General features: G+C 46.6%; 2 protein-coding genes across 2 annotated transcripts; both read left to right on the top strand.

The window, feature by feature from the left end:
* The first annotated feature begins 502 nt into the window (after positions 1–502).
* On the top strand, positions 503–8,741 carry LOC308126158 (uncharacterized protein). The gene is made up of 8 exons (XM_080490329.1): positions 503–615; positions 3,754–4,071; positions 4,163–4,423; positions 4,524–4,631; positions 5,172–5,261; positions 5,445–5,473; positions 6,557–6,625; positions 8,203–8,741. The coding sequence occupies exons 1-8, from the start codon at positions 579–581 to the stop codon at positions 8,317–8,319; spliced, it is 1,029 nt and encodes a 342-aa protein (XP_080346455.1). The 5' UTR covers positions 503–578; the 3' UTR covers positions 8,320–8,741.
* A 2,226-nt stretch (positions 8,742–10,967) lies between these two features.
* btbd9 (BTB (POZ) domain containing 9) lies at positions 10,968–18,169 on the top strand. Its single transcript, XM_080490852.1, has 11 exons — positions 10,968–11,182; positions 11,895–12,107; positions 13,063–13,426; positions 14,118–14,388; positions 15,003–15,222; positions 15,310–15,429; positions 15,546–15,655; positions 15,735–15,924; positions 16,516–16,623; positions 16,879–16,957; positions 17,147–18,169. Exons 2-11 carry the CDS (start codon positions 11,923–11,925, stop codon positions 17,339–17,341), a joined length of 1,842 nt encoding a protein of 613 aa, XP_080346978.1. The 5' UTR covers positions 10,968–11,182; positions 11,895–11,922; the 3' UTR covers positions 17,342–18,169.
* Positions 18,170–18,572: the final 403 nt, after the last annotated feature.

Genomic DNA, 18,572 nt, shown 5'->3' with positions numbered 1-18,572 from the left:
GGTGGCTGGTCCAGCTGGAAGCCACCGGTTCAGCCTCCACCACTGGTGGCTGGTCCAGCTGGAAGCCACCGGTTCAGCCTCCACCACTGGTGGCTGGTCCAGCTAGAAGCCACCGGTTCAGCCTCCACCACTGGTGGAGGAGGACAGGAGGAACACACCGTACTTAGGAAAGGAGAAAGGAGGAACTAATAGGAAGCACCCAAGGTCTTTACCCCTGAAAGTCTTTAAGGTGTAACGTTGTTTGAACGAAGCCGCCGTCATCAGAAATCTTCCTGCTTGAGACTCGTTGAGTCGTGAAGGCTGAAGCTGAACGTTGTGGATCCACCTGCTCAAAGCTTCACGGCAGCAGAACCACACTAACAGCTGCAGTCCTGCAGATTTCAGGAAGACGTAACTTGTGGTTCATCTGGTCGACGTCTTTTAAGCTGTTCAAGATGCTGAGCGCTTATTAGTAACTAAATATTACTCAAGAGAAGAAGAGGAAGTAACGTCAACCACAGGAAGTGAAGAGATCATGTTTAAGACCAGCGAGAGAAAACGACAGCAGAGAGACGACGGCTGAAATCAGACCTGCCGACATGTTTCTATTTCACGTCTTCATGCTTCTGCCTGCAGGTAAGTACTCAGATTACTTTAAATACCTCCAAAACATGACGAGTCATCACTTTTTATACATTTTAATGAACCAACGTGTCGTTTTGGTTCAACCTGCTCAGTTTCAGTCAGAAAACCTTTGAACATCATCGACACTCAGTTTAGTGGAAGTAACTGATAATCAGCTCCCATTAGTTACTAGTTACTTCCTACAAAAGTACTGCAGTTACTTTACAAACTGCAATGGACGAATAGTTACTGGTTATTTGACGAAGTAAATCATGAGTTAGAACAATATGGAATGTTTTTAATTCAGTTTGGACCAGATTCTAGACTAGGTTTAAAGTTAATTTACTTTAATGATCAGAAATAAAACACATTTTCCGTGACAGTCGCTGACGTTACGTAGTAATCTATTACAGGTACTGCCTGTTTCCTTGAAAAGTGATGAAGTGACTGAAGAAGAAAAAGCAAATAAAAAGTTCAGAGATTTAAGTCGAGACTCTTAAGTGACTAAAAGTTACTAAAAGTTGGTAAAAGTTACTAAAAGTTGGTAAAAGTTACTAGACGTTACTAAACATTATTAAAAGTTGGTAAAGGTTACTAGAAGTTACTAAAAGTTATTAGAAGTTGGTATAAGTTACTAGAAATTACTAAAAGTTATCAAAAGTTGGTAAAAGTTACTGAAAGTTGGTAAAAGTTTGTAAAAGTTACTACAAGTTACTAAAAGTTGGTAAAAGTTACTAGAAGTTACTAAACGTTATTAAAAGTTGGTAAAGGTTGGTCAAATTTACTAGAAGTTACTAAAAGTTGGTAAAAGTTACTAGAAGTTACTAAACATTATTAAAAGTTACTAAAAGTTTGTAAAAGTTACTAGAAGTTACCAAAAGTTATCAAAAGTTGGTAAAAGTTGATAAAGGTTACTGGAAGTTAGTAAAGAATAGCAAAAGTTACAAAAAGTGACTAAAAGTTGGTAAAAGTTGGTAAAAGTTACTAGACGTTACTAAACATTATTAAAAGTTGGTAAAGGTTACTAGAAGTTACTAAAAGTTATTAGAAGTTGGTATAAGTTACTAGAAATTACTAAAAGTTATCAAAAGTTGGTAAAAGTTACTGAAAGTTGGTAAAAGTTTGTAAAAGTTACTACAAGTTACTAAAAGTTGGTAAAAGTTACTAGAAGTTACTAAACGTTATTAAAAGTTGGTAAAGGTTGGTCAAATTTACAAGAAGTTACTAAAAGTTGGTAAAAGTTACTAGAAGTTACTAAACATTATTAAAAGTTACTAAAAGTTTGTAAAAGTTACTAGAAGTTACAAAAAGTTGTTAAAAGTTAGTAAAAGCTGCTAAAAGTTTGTAAAAGTTACTAGAAGTTACTAAAAGTTGGTAAAAGTTAGTAAAAGTTGGTAAAAGTTGATAAAGGTTACTGGAAGTTAGTAAAAAACAGCAAAAGTTACAAAAAGTTACTAAAAGTTATTAAAAGTTGGTAAAAGTTACTAGAAGTTACTAGAAGTTACTAAAAGTTATCAAAAGTTGCTAAAAGTTGGTAAAATTTACTAGAAGTTACTAAAAGTTGGTAAAAGTTAGTAAAAGCTACTAAAAGTTTGTAAAAGTTACTAGAAGTTACCAAAAGTTATCAAAAGTTGATAAAGGTTACTGGAAGTTAGTAAAGAATAGCAAAAGTTACAAAAAGTGACTAAAAGTTGGTAAAAGTTACTAAAAGTTGGTAAAAGTTACTAGACGTTACTAAACATTATTAAAAGTTGGTAAAGGTTACTAGAAGTTACTAAAAGTTATTAGAAGTTGGTATAAGTTACTAGAAATTACTAAAAGTTATCAAAAGTTGGTAAAAGTTACTGAAAGTTGGTAAAAGTTTGTAAAAGTTACTAGAAGTTACTAAAAGTTGGTAAAAGTTACTAGAAGTTACTAAACATTATTAAAAGTTGGTAAAGGTTGGTCAAATTTACTAGAAGTTACTAAAAGTTGGTAAAAGTTACTAGAAGTTACTAAACATTATTAAAAGTTACTAAAAGCTGCTAAAAGTTTGTAAAAGTTACTAGAAGTTACTAAAAGTTGGTAAAAGTTAGTAAAAGTTGGTAAAAGTTGATAAAGGTTACTGGAAGTTAGTAAAAAACAGCAAAAGTTACAAAAAGTTACTAAAAGTTATTAAAAGTTGGTAAAAGTTACTAGAAGTTACTAAAAGTTATCAAAAGTTGGTAAAAGTTGGTAAAAATTTATTAGAAGTTACTAAAAGTTGGTAAAAGTTAGTAAAAGCTACTAAAAGTTTGTAAAAGTTACTAGAAGTTACCAAAAGTTATCAAAAGTTGGTAAAAGTTGATAAAGGTTACTGGAAGTTAGTAAAGAATAGCAAAAGTTACAAAAAGTGACTAAAAGTTGGTAAAAGTTGGTAAAAGTTACTAGACGTTACTAAACATTATTAAAAGTTGGTAAAGGTTACTAGAAGTTACTAAAAGTTATTAGAAGTTGGTATAAGTTACTAGAAATTACTAAAAGTTATCAAAAGTTGGTAAAAGTTACTGAAAGTTGGTAAAAGTTTGTAAAAGTTACTAGAAGTTACTAAAAGTTGGTAAAAGTTACTAGAAGTTACTAAACATTATTAAAAGTTGGTAAAGGTTGGTCAAATTTACTAGAAGTTACTAAAAGTTGGTAAAAGTTACTAGAAGTTACTAAACATTATTAAAAGTTACTAAAAGCTGCTAAAAGTTTGTAAAAGTTACTAGAAGTTACTAAAAGTTGGTAAAAGTTAGTAAAAGTTGGTAAAAGTTGATAAAGGTTACTGGAAGTTAGTAAAAAACAGCAAAAGTTACAAAAAGTTACTAAAAGTTATTAAAAGTTGGTAAAAGTTACTAGAAGTTACTAAAAGTTGGTAAAAGTTACTAAAAGTTATCAAAAGTTGGTAAAAGTTGGTAAAATTTATTAGAAGTTACTAAAAGTTGGTAAAAGTTAGTAAAAGCTACTAAAAGTTTGTAAAAGTTACTAGAAGTTACCAAAAGTTATCAAAAGTTGGTAAAAGTTGGTAAAAGTTGATAAAGGTTCCTGGAAGTTGGTAAAAGTTACTCGAAGTTGTTAAAGTTGATAAAAAGTTTGTTTTCCAGGACCAATGACCTGTTTCTCATCGGTTTTCTTCTTTTTCCTCCACAGCAGCTGCAGTCGTTCAGAGAGAGGGAGACATGGTCACTCTGACTTGTGGTCCTCTGCTGGACGGTCAGCAGAACTGTGACGGGACAACGTGGAACTATAATGATGGTTCTATAACTGTGGAGCTGGTCGGACTTGGGAAGGTTAGAGAAAATCCAAATAAATCAGACAGACTGAGCGTTCCAGCAGATTGTTCTCTGCATATAAAGAACGTCACAGTCCAGGATGTTGGTCAGTATCACTGTCAGCATTTCAAACTAGACGCTTCAGGGAAACTCATTCGGACTGATGTTTCATCTGTGGTTCTGTCTGTAGCTGCTGGTGAGTATTTAGAACCTGATTCAAGCTTCACTACAGTTGGAATCATAGAAAAAAAACAGTTTGTCTCTTTTGTGTGGTTTTTCTTTCATAGTGACTAAAGAGGAAGTCGGTGACGAGGTGAAGCTGAAATGCTTCGTAACGTCTATAAACGATAAACAGGAAGTGAAGTGGAAGATAAAAGATCAGGAAGTTGATAAAGATCACAGCGAAATAAAGACATCAAAGGATAAACATTCTTTCACTCTGACTCTTAAAAAGTCACATTATCTTTACCCACGACTGGACTTCCTGTCCTGTGAAGTGACCGACGGCTCAACAGGAGGAAAGCTTGTTCTCAGACCTCGACCCTCAGGTGACTGATGACGAGTCAAGAACAAAGACTCAGGTCACCAAAACAAGAGTCTAATGGTGGAGGAGAAATATTAAGGTGTTTTCAACTGCTTCTTGTCCAGGTGGCAAGGAACCAGGAAGAAAACCAGGAAGTGGAACCAATGGAACCAATGGAACCAGTGGAACCAATGGAACCAATGGAACCAATGGAGCTTCAGGAGGCTCAACAGGTAACGACTCCACAACTTTGTGTGCCAATTCCTGTGTTGTGTCATATTGTTGGTCTTTCTAGAGACGTTTTCTGGTTCAGGTCTGGTTCAGGACTGGTCCAGGTATGGTTCTGGTCTGGGTCAGGCCTGGTTCAGGTCTGGTTCAGGTCTGGTTCAGGTCTGGGTCAGGTCTGGGTCAGGTCTGGGTCAGGCCTGGTTCAGGTCTGGTTCAGGTCTGGTTCAGGACTGGTTCAGGTCTGGTTCAGGAATGGTTCAGGTCTGGTTCAGGACTGGTTCAGGTCTGGTTCAGGTCTGGGTCAGGTCTGGTTCAGGCCTGGTTCAGGACTGGTTCAGGTCTGGGTCAGGACTGGTTCAGGTCTGGTTCAGGTCTGGTTCAGGTCTGGGTCAGGTCTGGGTCAGGTCTGGTTCAGGCCTGGTTCAGGACTGGTTCAGGTCTGGGTCAGGTCTGGTTCAGGCCTGGTTCAGGACTGGTTCAGGTGAGTCGTTGTCTCATTGGATCAAGAGCTTCAGGAAGATGTCGGTGGTTTTCTGTCCCTCCAGTCAGGTGGTGGTGGTACCTCGTTGTCGCTGTGGGTTTGATTTTGCTCCTGATCGCAGCTGTGATGGTCGTCAGATGGAGCAGAACCAAAGGTTAGTACTCCTATCAGTACTCAGTATCAAGTAGCTGAAGGTTAGTACTTTAAAAAAGTAGTATTGATATTTAATGACTGTAAATCAGCTGTAATCAAGGAATCTGGATTACAATCTGGACTACATGTAATCCCAGTGTAGGTCAGAGAGATTTGATAAGAGTCATCTTCTCTGTCGTTTCAGGAACTCAGCCAGCGGTGGAAGAATACCTGGTGAGTTCTAGGATGAACTGAAGCTCTCCAGTAACGTTAGACGATGAGTCAGCAGCTTCGAGGAACAAGATGGAAACCGACTGAAAACATCCAACATCGTCTGTTGAGTCGCCGTTTGGTTCGTCGCCTCTCGGCTGCTGTTCAAACTGGAAACTTGTCACGAAGAAGTCGAGGCTCCGTTTCCACGACAACCATGTCGAGTGAAAACGCAAAAACCTTCGGAGTGTTTTGGGCGTCGCTCGAAGCCACTGGAAACTTTTTGAAAAAGGCTCCAAAGGTGGAATTCTTTTAAAAACGTTCAGGTTCCATCGCCGTGTAGACGGTGGAAACGCTGACACCACACATACAGTAACTACAGTAACTAGTCACTAGTAACTACAGTCGTTTTTCAGGGTCAGAACAGTTTTTTGTTCTTTCAACAGGAAGAGGTCTGGAATGTCTTCCTGTCGCTGCCTCTATCATAGAGTAACAGAGTGGCAACGCTCCGAGAGAGAGCCTTGGTGTCGTATAACAGTTAGAATTAAGTTCTGATCCAAACTAGAAACTGTTACACAACCAAACGGGCCTCAGCAGGACTTTCCAGACATTTTCCCTATTCGGAGAAGTGTCCTTCAATGTCCATCGTTTTCAAAATGTTGCTGTGTCAATGTGAAACTTTTCTGAAACAAAAATGCCAAAACAAGAGTATGTTGAAACGTTGTCGTGGAAACGGGGACTCGGACAAACAGATAATAATTCACCATGATCGTAGACTGAAAAGAGACTGAAAGTCTCCTCTGGACTATCATCGTCCCTTCTTATTATTTGATCAGAACTTCTTTAGCACCATGTTCTTTCTTTGACCTTTGAACCCTGGAGCGATTCCACCAAGACTCTGTCCAATCAAACTGTGTTTCCAGAACTGATATCAAAACGTCTCTTCAAAGTGCGAGCTGATGACCGACGCTTCAGTTTGTTCCAAAAATATAAAGGAGAAGTTGATCTGAGGTCACAGAGTTACTGGAACCGCCTGTGGCTGCCAGAGTCCGAGACCCGGACTCAGACCGCTGCTCTGACGCCTCCTCGTCTCCTGTTTGTTTGCAGGTCGACCCTGAAGACGGCGTTTCCTACACGACCATCAGCTACAGCAAGAAGACCGACAGGAAACTCCAGGTACCGTCTCTCCTGAGGTCTCCTGTCCAGCTCAGGACCAGCTGAACCGCCCCCGAGACCCCCGAGATGTGTCTGTGTGGGGGTGGGAGTGGGTTTATCTATCAAGATGGGGGGGGGGGGGGGGGGGGGGGATAAGAGGCTCCTGGGGTTGGAGAGTTCTATGGGATCTCCCCGGGCCTGGGGGGCTGCCGTCAGCCGGGGTGGCGATGTCCGTGCCCGATGGCCTCGGGCCCCAGGGTGTCGCTACGGGCCCCCCCCACAACAGTTCTGGCCACACCCAGTGGACAAACCACACACACACACACACACACACACACACACACACACACACACACACACACACACACACACACACACACACACACACACACACACACACACACACACACACATTTCCGCTTCACATGAAAGGTGTTGCTGAAGTTGCTTCTTCTCTGTCATCATTTGCTCAAACTCTCAAAATCATGTTCCTCTTTGTTGTTGCTTCTTTGTAAATTCATGTTCCTGCTTCATGTTCCTGTCTAGATAGAGCTGCTCAGGCTGTTTAATCTAGAACATCATGTTACTGTCTAGATAGAGCTGCTCAGGCTGGTTAATCTAGAACATCATGTTACTGTCTAGATAGAGCTGCTCAGGCTGGGTAATCTAGAACATCATGTTACTGTCTAGATAGAGCTGCTCAGGCTGGGTAATCTAGAACATCATGTTACTGTCTAGATAGAGCTGCTCAGGCTGGGTAATCTAGAACATCATGTTACTGTCTAGATAGAGCTGCTCAGGCTGGGTAATCTAGAACATCATGTTACTGTCTAGATAGAGCTGCTCAGGCTGGGTAATCTAGAACATCATGTTCCTGTCTAGATAGAGCTGCTCAGGCTGTTTAATCTAGAACATCATGTTACTGTCTAGATAGAGCTGCTCAGGCTGGGTAATCTAGAACATCATGTTACTGTCTAGATAGAGCTGCTCAGGCTCTATCTAGACAGCAGCCATACCAACTCCTAATAAAGCAGCAGCAGCAGGAGACTCCAGGTCTCTTCCTGTTCAAGAGTAAAAACTGTTCTGACTCCAGAAGGTTCTAGATCACATCATATTGTTTGGCGAAGCTGCTGAACAGGACAAGGGTAAAAAAAAAAAAAGATCAGCTGAACTGAGATCAGTTCAAGATTAAGACCAGATGGAGAAACCTAAGGCCTTGAGGAGTCATGACCAAGACCAGATTGAGGCTCCGCCCACATGAGCCCAAACAATTCAGTCCACATGTTACTGTGATGTAGTACATATGCCAGGCCTGTGGGTGTCACTGTGACTCAAATTCACCAAAAATGTAGAAAAGGGTGTGGAGAATCCTCCTGCTCCTCCTCGTATTTCAGAAATCCAACGTGTCACCTCATCATGCCACGAGCAGCTCCTGCAGCGCCCCCTGGAGCAGGTAGTCCACACCTCAGAGCCGGGCTGTTAAAAACCCGAAGCCTTGAGAACGAATCATGACCGAGACCAGAGCGACGGTTGGTGTCGTTCCCGGCGACGAGTCGCTCAGAGGTTTGATCAGTGACATTGTCGTTTGTCTCTCGCAGGTGGACGGTGGCGACGGGGGAGAGTCGGCGACCTACATCACTGTGAGAGCTGCTGCTTCCTGTCCCCCTGATCCAGACGTCCTCTACTCCACCGTCCAACGCCAAGAGACGGTCTGAGGAGCTGCTGGACCGGGTCAACATCCTCCACGGGGGTTTGTGACGCTGCGACTTGCCGGGACAGACGGATTTAACCGCCACGTTTCTGTCAGTTTCCACTATTTGGGATTTTACAGAATTGTTCTGTTGCTATTTCTACGGGTATTTTTTACAGTGTAAAAATGTGATAAAGTAAAGTTAGTTGAATGTGGTTGGTTGGTTTTTGTTTAGGGGCGGGGCTTAGACAAAGGTCAGCCCCCTTGTAGTTTCCCGTTTCGTGAGAATGTGTTGTTGGTTGATGATTGTGTAACTTGGAGTAATATTACTTCTAAATTATTTCTCACAAAGTGTGGTGCACTGATCTGGTGTTTTCATTTGTTACTTTATTGTTCTCATGCTATTTTATATTTACATTTTATTAAAGTTTTTTGTTTCATTTTTTTAATCTGTTTATTTTTTGTTTCATATTTAACAGTTATTATTATTATACATCACTTTACATTTAAACAATCTCGAAGTGCTGCAGGAAAAATGTAAAAAACACATTTAAAATTGTAGGAATTATTTGGTCCAGAAGGAACATAAAAGATATCTAGAACATCATGTTAGTGTCTAGATAGAGCTGCTCAGGCTGGTTTAATCTAGAACATCATGTTCCTGTCTAGATAGAGCTGCTCAGGCTGGTTAATCTAGAACATCATGTTACTGTCTAGATAGAGCTGCTCAGGCTGGTTTAATCTAGAACATCATGTTACTGTCTAGATAGAGCTGCTCAGGCTGGTTAATCTAGAACAGTTGTAAAGTATTTGGATCAGTGTGATACTGTAGATAATATATGGAGCACTAACAAGGGTACGGTCCTGGGACGGGACTGAGGCTCAGACAGTAAAACAGGAGACAGAATCTGGGTCACTGATTTATTTGAACCAAAAGAGCGGGAACAAAAAAAACTACTGAGGCAAAAACTAATACTAAGAAGTAAACAGAAAACGATCAGGAAACTCCTGACGGAAAAGCTACTAGAAAAGGTAAATACAACGAAGCAGGCTCGGGGGGGGGGGGGGGGGGGGCTAAACTAACTGCGTAAAACATAAGGTACAAACGATCGCAGCCAAAGAGGACGGGCGGAGGAGTGGGAAGGTTAGAGGGGATCGTAGTTCCAGGCAGGCGGCAGGCGGCAGGCGGCAGGCGGCAGGCGGCAGGCGGCAGGCGGCAGGCGGCAGGCGGCAGGCGGCAGGCGGCAGGCGGCAGGCGGCAGGCGGCAGGCGGCAGGCGGCAGGCGGCAGGCGGCAGGCGGCAGGCGGCAGGCGGCAGGCGGCAGGCGGCAGGCGGCAGGCATCCAGCGACGCAGAGGGCCAGTATGAAGTAGATTACGGTTCGTGGTCAGCCGGGGTTTATATAGAGGTGCAGGTGGGGGAGGCCACGCCCCGTCACAGCTGGAAGCAGTTGAGTTGATTGGAGGTGAGAGGTCATGCCCATGAGGCTGGGAGGCCACCAGATGGTGCCAACGGACCAAATTAGGGTTGAGAAGTGGAGGGCATGACACCTCCCCCCTAACCCCCCCCATGACAACACAAGTCCACCTAGCGACGACACGACTCCACAGAGCGACGACATGACTCCACCGAGCGACGACTCCACCGAGCGACGACTCCACCGAGCGACGACTCCACCAAGCGACGACACGAGTCCATCCTCACTTTGTTCTGAACGTCCAGGAAGTCAGAATCAACTTCTGGTTTTCTTCTTCTGTCGTCTTTCCTCCTCTGGTTCCAGTTCCAGGTGTGATCAAGTGAAATCCAGCTTCCCTGCTCAGTGAGGTCCGTCCAGTCAGAACAGCAACATTAACTTTAGAAACTCTGTACATTACTACAGATGAGAAACTTTATTGTTTGTTTTTTCAAGATTTTCTTTTTTCATTCAAATAAACGTTTATAAAAAGTTAAAGAATCCAGCTTCATTGAATTCTTTTAAAAACAATCATGGTGGATTTTCAAATAACTGGTGTGAAAAATGTAAATGAACCTTTTTCAAAGCAACGACATCAAGTAACAGTGTCGTCAGACTCCAGACCACATTGGGGGCTTTTCCACCAGAAAGAACCAGGTTCTAGTTCTGGTCCAGGGCAGGATGTGGCACCAGTTCTTTGTCTTTCCACTGCCAAAGCCCCGGCCTATCAGGGGCTAAACTGGTGATAAGCTGGCCCCACATCGTTACTGGGCCAGAGCAGGGCCAGACCGGGGTCAGAGCAGGGCTAGAGCGGCCAGACCGGGGCTAGAGCGGGGCCAGACCGGGGTCAGAGCGGGGCTAGAGCGGGGCTAGAGCAGGGCCAGACCGGGGTCAGACCGGGGCTAGAGCAGGGCCAGACCGGGGTCAGAGCGGGGCTAGAGCGGGGCTAGAGCAGGGCCAGACTCCCTGACAATGGAACCAAAACCGCTTCTTTGGAGCTGCTCATTAAGAACTGAACTAGAACCTGAACTAGAACCTGGTTCTTTTTGTTGGAAAAACCCTAAAGGTCCTGGTCTTCCCTCGGTCTCGGCCCCTTAAAGTCTTGGTCTGCGGTCAGGTGGTCTTGACCACAAGACTACAGACTGAATGGATTTGTTTTCTTTTACTTTGAAGTGCAGTACTCCGCAGGGCCCGTATTGTGAAGTTCCACTGCCGGAAGCGGAAATGAGCCGCTGTGAACTTCCTGTTGTGATGTTGGACGTTGGCTTGAGGCTCTGAAGCTGTTCCTTTCTCCTCTTTCTCGTCCTTCTCCTCTTTTTGCTCTCCCGGGACTTTAACCGCCGCCGCCACCCGGGGGTAAACCTCAACCAGCACCGGAAGTGACGTGAGGCCGCTTGGCTGGCTCAAACCGGGACCGGAACTCCGTTTCATCCAGGTTAGCATCGGCTGCATTAGCCGTTAGCATCGAATGGAAACAAATGAATATATTGTTTTTCTTTCTTTTTTTTTTTTAATAACATGGGTCCCGTTTGATGATGAACTCGGTTTATTTCACGTAGTGATGAATCTCAGTGATTGGTTTATAAAAGCTTGGTTTATAGACTTCGCACGTAGCATGAGCTTTGGATAGCTTCTGGGTTATTTGTTTACTTTCGGTTTGATGTCTCTCTCTCTCTCTCTCTCTCTGTCTCTCTCTCTCTCTGTCTCTCTCTCTGTCTCTCTCTTTCTGTCTCTCTCTCTGTCTCTCTCGCTCTGCCTCGGTCTCTCGCTGTCTCTCTGTCTCTCGCTCTCACTCTGTTTCTGTCTCTCTCTCTGTCTCTCTCTCTCTGTCTCTCTCTTTGTCTCTCGGTCTCTCTCTTTCTGTCTCTCTCTCTGTCTCTATCGCTCTTTTTCTCTGTCTCTCTCTCTCTGTCTCTCTCTCTCTGTCTCTCGCTCTTTCTCTCTCTCTGTCTCTCTCTCTCTCTCTCTCTGTTTCTGTCTGCGTCTCTCTCTCTGTCCCTCTTGGTCTCTCGGTCTCTCTCTGTGTCTCTCTGTTTCTCTCTCTCTCTGTCTCGCTCTCTCTCTCTCTCTCTCTCTCTGTCCCTCTCTTTGTCTCTCTGTCTCTCTCTCTCTGTGTCTCTCTCTGTCTGTTTCTAACCCCCCCCCAGGTTCAGATGTGAGTCTCCAGCCTCCACCATGAGTAACAGCCACCCTCTGCGTCCTCTGGCGTCGGTGTCGGAGATCGACCACATCCACCTGCTGTCGGAGCAGCTGGGAGCGCTGGTGTTGGGCGAGGAGTACAGTGACGTCACCTTCATCGTGGAGGGGAAGCGCTTCCCGGCGCACCGCGTCATCCTCGCGGCCCGGTGCCACTACTTCAGGTAGTCCCGGGGGTCGCCTCCAGGGGTCGCGCCCCCTCACGGTGCAGCTGCCTGGAGGTGGAGCGCCTCGTTAAGCTCAGGCCTCGTTCACCCGATGTCGTTTTCAGGTGGAAACGCTGAACCTTCATAGTGTTTAAGCTGCGCAGAGTCCAGGAAAACAGACTCGGGATGGGAGTTCATAAAACCTTTACAATTACGAGGCCTATTTCGAATCTGCTTTATGATTCGGTTCTTTATTGATTGTCGTTTGGAAATGAAACCTGCAGTTTTACAAGCAGAGGGCGTAGCTGACGTCGCTGCTGGATTGAGATTCACTCCGGAACAAATCGAAAACACAACGTGTGACAATGTTTCTGCGTCTTGTTCATAATTCCTCCTTTGATGAAACATCCACCCATTTAGTGTTGTAACCTTTCAAAACGCTGCTGCAGGTTACGTGCACCATGGCGTAATAACAATCCAACTTGGTAGTTTTATTTTGATAGTCATTGTAATAACAATCCAACTTGGTAGTTTTATTTTGATAGTCATTGTAATAACAATCCAACTTGGTAGTTTTATTTTGACAGTCACTGTAATAACAATCCAACTTGGTAGTTTTATTTTGACAGTCACTGTAATAACAATCCAACTTGGTAGTTTTATTTTGACAGTCACTGTAATAACAATCCAACTTGTTGGTCTGTCCACTAGAATGTCTGTGTCACCAACTAGTGGACCAACATGGTAACTACATTGTTTTCACTGTTTCTGCTGTTGCCGTGTTTTCAGAACGTTGCTGTGTAAACGAGCTACTTTTCTGAAACAAAAAAGCGCTGGGTGTCGAGGTGAATGGTTGTGCTCCTGGGGCCTGGTGCTCCTGGGGCCTGGTGCTCCTGGGGCCTGGTGCTCCTGGGGCCTGGTGCTCCTGGGGCCTGGTGCTGGCTCCAGCGCTCACTGTGCGTTCCCTCACCAGGGCTCTGCTGTACGGCGGCATGAAGGAGTCGCAGCCCCAGGCGGAGGTGTGTCTGGAGGAGACGCGAGCCGAGGCCTTCTCCATGCTGCTCAACTACCTGTACACGGGCCGCGCCAGCCTGAGCTCTGCCCGGGAGGAGGTCCTGCTGGACTTCCTGGGCCTGGCTCACCGCTACGGCCTGCAGCCTCTGGAGGACTCCACCTCGGAGTTCCTGCGCACCGTGCTGCACACCAACAACGTGTGCCTGGTGTTCGACGTGGCCAGCCTGTACTGTCTGAGCGCGCTCAGCGCCGCCTGCTGCGCCTACATGGACCGCCACGCGCCCGACGTTCTCAACTCCGACGGATTCCTCACGCTGTCCAAGGTAAGGTCAGCGCCAATGCTTCGACGTGACGCTTCGACGCGACGAAACACTTTGACACTGCTTCGACACTACGCAACGCGACGTGACTCTTCGACGTGACGCTTCGACACTACGCAACGCGACGTGACGCTTCGACGTGACGCTTCGACGTGACGCTTCGACGTGACGCTTCGACGTGACGCTTCGACGTGACGCTTCGACGCGACGCTTCGACACTACCCAGCGCTTCGACACGACGCAATGCTTTGACATTGCTTAGGCACTACGCAACGCTTCGACACGACGAAACGCTTCGACACGACGAAACGCTTCGGCACAACGAAACGCTTCGACGCGACACTTCGACGTGATGCTTCAACGCAACGCTTTGACGCAACGCAACGCTCCGACTCGCCCCTGTGACACGACGCTTCGACGCGACTCCGACAACATCACAGAACTTTCCAGAGTATCCAGAACCTTCTAATGACAACCATGAACTTTTCTCAGTGAACTTGGAACCATTGCCCAAGTGACAAGAACTCTCCCTGTATACCAGAAACTATTCCAGACTTGTTTCCTCCATGTCAGGAACTTTCTGCAAGTAACAGGAATCTTTCCCAGGAACTGTCGTGGTTCTCTTGTAAAGGTCCTGCTGTGGAAAGAGGCGGTTCTACCGAGGGAACAACCTCTCCTGTCTCTGTCCCTTCAGATGGCGCTGCTCTCCGTGGTGCGTCGTGACTCCTTCGCCGCCAGCGAGAAGGAGATCTTCCAGGCTCTGAGCCGCTGGTGCCGGCAGCACGAGGACGGCGGCGGCGTGACGGTGGAAGTGATGGCGGCCGTGCGGCTGCCGCTCATGACTCTGACCGAGATGCTGAACGTGGTGCGGCCGTCCGGCCTGGTGAGTCCCGATCACTTGCTGGACGCCATCAAGACGCGCTCCGAGAGCCGCAACATGGACCTCAACTACCGCGGCATGCTCAGTGAGTACTAACACCGGAAAGTATCAGTTACTTTTGTGTGGGTGCGTAATCACAAGTTCAAGAGTAACTATAAGTTAGTAACCTTCCCTATAACCCAAAGACAGGTCCTGATGACCTGTGGGGGCAGTGTTCAGTGTTTATTCCCCCTGATGGTGACCTGTGGGGGCAGTGTTCAGGGGTAATACCCTGGTGGCCTGTGGGGGCAGGGTTCAGTGTTTATTCCCCCTGATGGTGACCTGTGGGGGCAGGGTTCAGGGATAATACCCTGGTGACCTGCGGGGGCAGTGTTCATACCCTGGTGGCCTGCAGGGGCAGTGTTCAGGGGTAATACCCTGGTGGCCTGTAGGGGTGGTCTTCAGTGTTTATTACCCCTGGTGACCTGTGGGGACAGTGTTTAGTGTTTAATACCCTTTAAAATATGCAGAATCTCTAAACCTTGGACTGGTGCTCTCTTGCGATCCTGCGGGCAAAGTTGCTGTTTCTGAGTGCGAGTACTGCAGTACAGTATAGCACCTGTTAATGGTCTGGGTATGGGTGTTGGTCTGAACCCCAGTGGTCATCAGTGGCACTGCAGTCTGTCCGTTAGCTCCGTGTCCTGGTCCTCTCTGCTTCAGTCCCGGAGGAGAACATCGCCACCATGAAGCACGGCGCTCAGGTGGTGAAGGGCGAGCTGAAGTCGTCGCTGCTGGACGGCGACACGCAGAACTACGACCTGGACCACGGCTTCTCCAGACACCCCATCGAGGAGGACGGCCGGGCCGGGATCCAGGTCAAACTGGGCCAGTCGTCCATCATCAACCACGTCCGGCTGCTGCTGTGGGACCGGGACAGCCGGTAATCCCCCCCCCCCCCCCCCCCCCTCACCCCCCCAACAGGTCTCACAGGTCGGGCCGACACTGACCTCCGTGTGACCCCGTGCAGGTCCTACTCCTACTACATCGAGGTCTCCATGGACGAGCTGGACTGGGTTCGAGTGGTGGACCACTCCAAGTTTCTGTGCCGCTCGTGGCAGAACCTCTACTTCACCCCGAGAGTCTGCAGGTGAGCCCACCACACGGCCCGGTTCTGTCTGCTGAGGTTCCGGTCTGGTCCTGTTCCATGTGCTCTGGTTCTGTCTGCTGAGGTTTTGTCTCACCCCGTGTCTCACCCCGTCTCAGGTACGTGCGCATCGTGGGGACTCACAACACAGTGAACAAGGTGTTCCACCTGGTGGCGTTCGAGTGCCTCTTCACTCAGCGCAGCTTCACGCTGGAGAACGGCCTTGTGGGTAAGAAGCGAGCGTCCTGCGGAGTGGGCGGAGCCCCGCACGGCTCTCATGGTGCGTCTGCTCTCTGATTGGTCTGCAGTGCCTGGCGAGAACGTGGCCACGGTCAGCTGCTGTGCCAGCGTGGTGGAGGGAGTGAGCCGCAGCCGCAACGCTCTGCTCAACGGCGACACGCGCAACTATGACTGGGACTCGGGCTACACCTGCCACCAGCTGGGCTCTGGCGCCATCGTCATCCAGCTGGCACAGCCGTACGCCATCGGGTCGCTACGGTCCGTCACACACGCTGAGACACACTGAGACACGCTGAGACACGCTGAGACACGCTGAGACACACTGAGACACACTGAGACACGCTGAGACACGCTGAGACACACTGAGACACACTGAGACACACTGAGACACGCTGAGACACGCTGAGACACACTCCAATTCTTCTACTGCAGATAACGCCTAATGCCAGTCACAGCTACTGTGGATAACAGCTAATGCTACTGTAGATAACAGCTAATGCTACTGTGGATAACAGCTAATGCTACTGCGGATAACAGCTAATGCTACTGTAGCTAATAGCTAATGCAACTGTGGATAACAGCTAATGCTACTGTAGCTAATAGCTAATGCAACTGTGGATAACAGCTAATGCTACTGTGCATAACAGCTAATGCTACTGTGGATAACAGCTAATGCTACTGTGCATAACAGCTAATGCTACTGTAGATAACACCTAATGTAGCCACAGCTACTGTGGATAGTAGCTAATGCTTAGTACAGTGGAACATCTTTCAGCATTAACAAGGTTCCTCTTCTAGTAAACAGGAGTTTGGTCCAATCGATGCTAATGCTGATTGCTCCGTGTGCAGGTTGCTGCTGTGGGACTGTGACGATCGCTCCTACAGCTACTATATCGAGGTGTCGACCAACCAGCAGCAGTGGACCAAAGTGGTGGACCGCACCAGGGCGGCCTGCCGGTGAGACTCCGCCCACCTGTTACCATAGCAACACCACAGCACGGCCATGCTTAAACCAGCTAAAGTGGACAGAACTAATGTGCTGGCTACATTGGCTATAGTGCTTAAATAATGCTAAGCTAAAGTGGCACAACAGCTCTTCTTCTCAGGCTCAGCTAGCACTGCTAATGCGATTCCAGCTAGCCGCGCAATCGCGGCTCCGGATGAATTTAAAAAGCGTTAAAAGTTCTAACGCGCTAGCTTTCTGTCCTTCAGGTCGTGGCAAACGTTGAAGTTTGACAAGCAGCCAGCTTCTTTCATCAGAATCGTCGGGACTCACAACACAGCTAATGAGGTACACACACACACACACACACACACACACACACACACACACACACACACACACACACACACACACACACACACACACACACACACACACACACACACACACACATACACACACACACAGACAGCGTCTCTGTCAAACTCTCTCTCTCTCTCTCTCTCTCTCTCTCTCTCTCTCTCTTCCGCTCTCCAGGTTTTTCACTGCGTTCATTTCGAGTGTCCTGCTCAGCTGGACTCTGACGTTTCTGAGGGCAGCCCAGGCTCCGCCTCCTCCGACCGCTCCGCCCCCTCCGACCCTACTGACCCCGGGGGGTCACGACCCCAGAGGCCATCACGCACACACGGCCTGCTGCCCCCCCGGCCTTCGTCCCCCTCATCGTCCTCCTGAGACCTCGTCCTCACCTCGCCATTTTGCACAGCCTCATAACCCACAATGCAACACTACCCCCCACGGTGTGTGTGAAGGGGGGGTCTGGACTTCCTGTGAAGGTACAGCCGGCAAACAGCAGTTCCATGCTGCCGTCATGACGACCGGCCGCACATCGTCAAGCAAATGAGCAGGACAAAGTCATTTACTGGGACGACAGCTAACAAGCTAATGCTAATGCTACATCAGAGGAGAAAGTTGTTCACAGATCTTCAGCTAACAGGCTAATGCTAATGTTATTCCAGAGGAGAAAGTCAATTTTCGCAATGGCAGCTAACAAGCTAATGCTAACGCTATCTCAGAGAAGAAAGCCATTCACAGATCTTCAGCTAACAGGCTAATACTAATGCTACTTCAGAGGAGAAGGTCATTTACTGAGACGGCGGCTAATGCTAACGCTACTTCAAAAAAGAAAGTCCTTTACAGAGACGGCAGCTAATAGGCTAATGCTAATGCCACTTCAGAGAAAACGGTCATTTTAAAGGAGGGCAGCTAACATGCTAATGCTAACGCTACTTCAGGCTATCCATTTGGAATGCTGACTGGTGCTAACACTAGCGTGCATGAAAATGTCTCATGCTCATAGCGTACATTATTAGCTTCAAGCTAAGGATGGACTAAAAGCCTATCAGAATCGGCATAGTCATCATTAGCATGTAGCCTCTCCGCCATTTAATTTTATTACATGAAAGTTAATCCTTCAGGTTTCACTGTTAGCAGTAGCCTCTGTCCACAGCAGCTGTGGTTAGCATTGGAAAGCGTAATAAAACATAAAGTAGCTCTTTCGTGGCCATATCTTTGTCTAATGTGATATTTATTATCATTAGAGTTTGTCAAAACTGCATTAGCATTGGCCTGCATCCACAGCAGCTGGAATTAGCATTAGCAGCATGTCTTAGCTCGGCTGCTAATGCTTTGTGAACACGCTTATGCTAAAATGTAGCTTGCTGAAACGCTGGAGTGTCTTCCGTTCTGATTAGCTTAGCACAGATGTTGTGGTCTCTGTGAGACATGTCTCCTCACATCTTTAACTTTTTATTTAATTAAGACGAAACCTTATCAAGAAAGTACAGATTACTTCTACCTGTAGGTACCTGAAGCTAGCAGGAAATTCTCATCTGTACATTACAAAGTAACTAACTACTGTCATGGATTACTTACAGTTACTAAAGTCTCAATCTGTTAGTTTTAG

This window comes from Lipophrys pholis (genome assembly GCF_963383615.2).
Source record: "Lipophrys pholis genome assembly, chromosome: 21".
NCBI classification, from domain to species: Eukaryota; Metazoa; Chordata; class Actinopteri; order Blenniiformes; family Blenniidae; genus Lipophrys; species Lipophrys pholis.
This window is presented reverse-complemented; position numbering and strand designations above follow the sequence as displayed.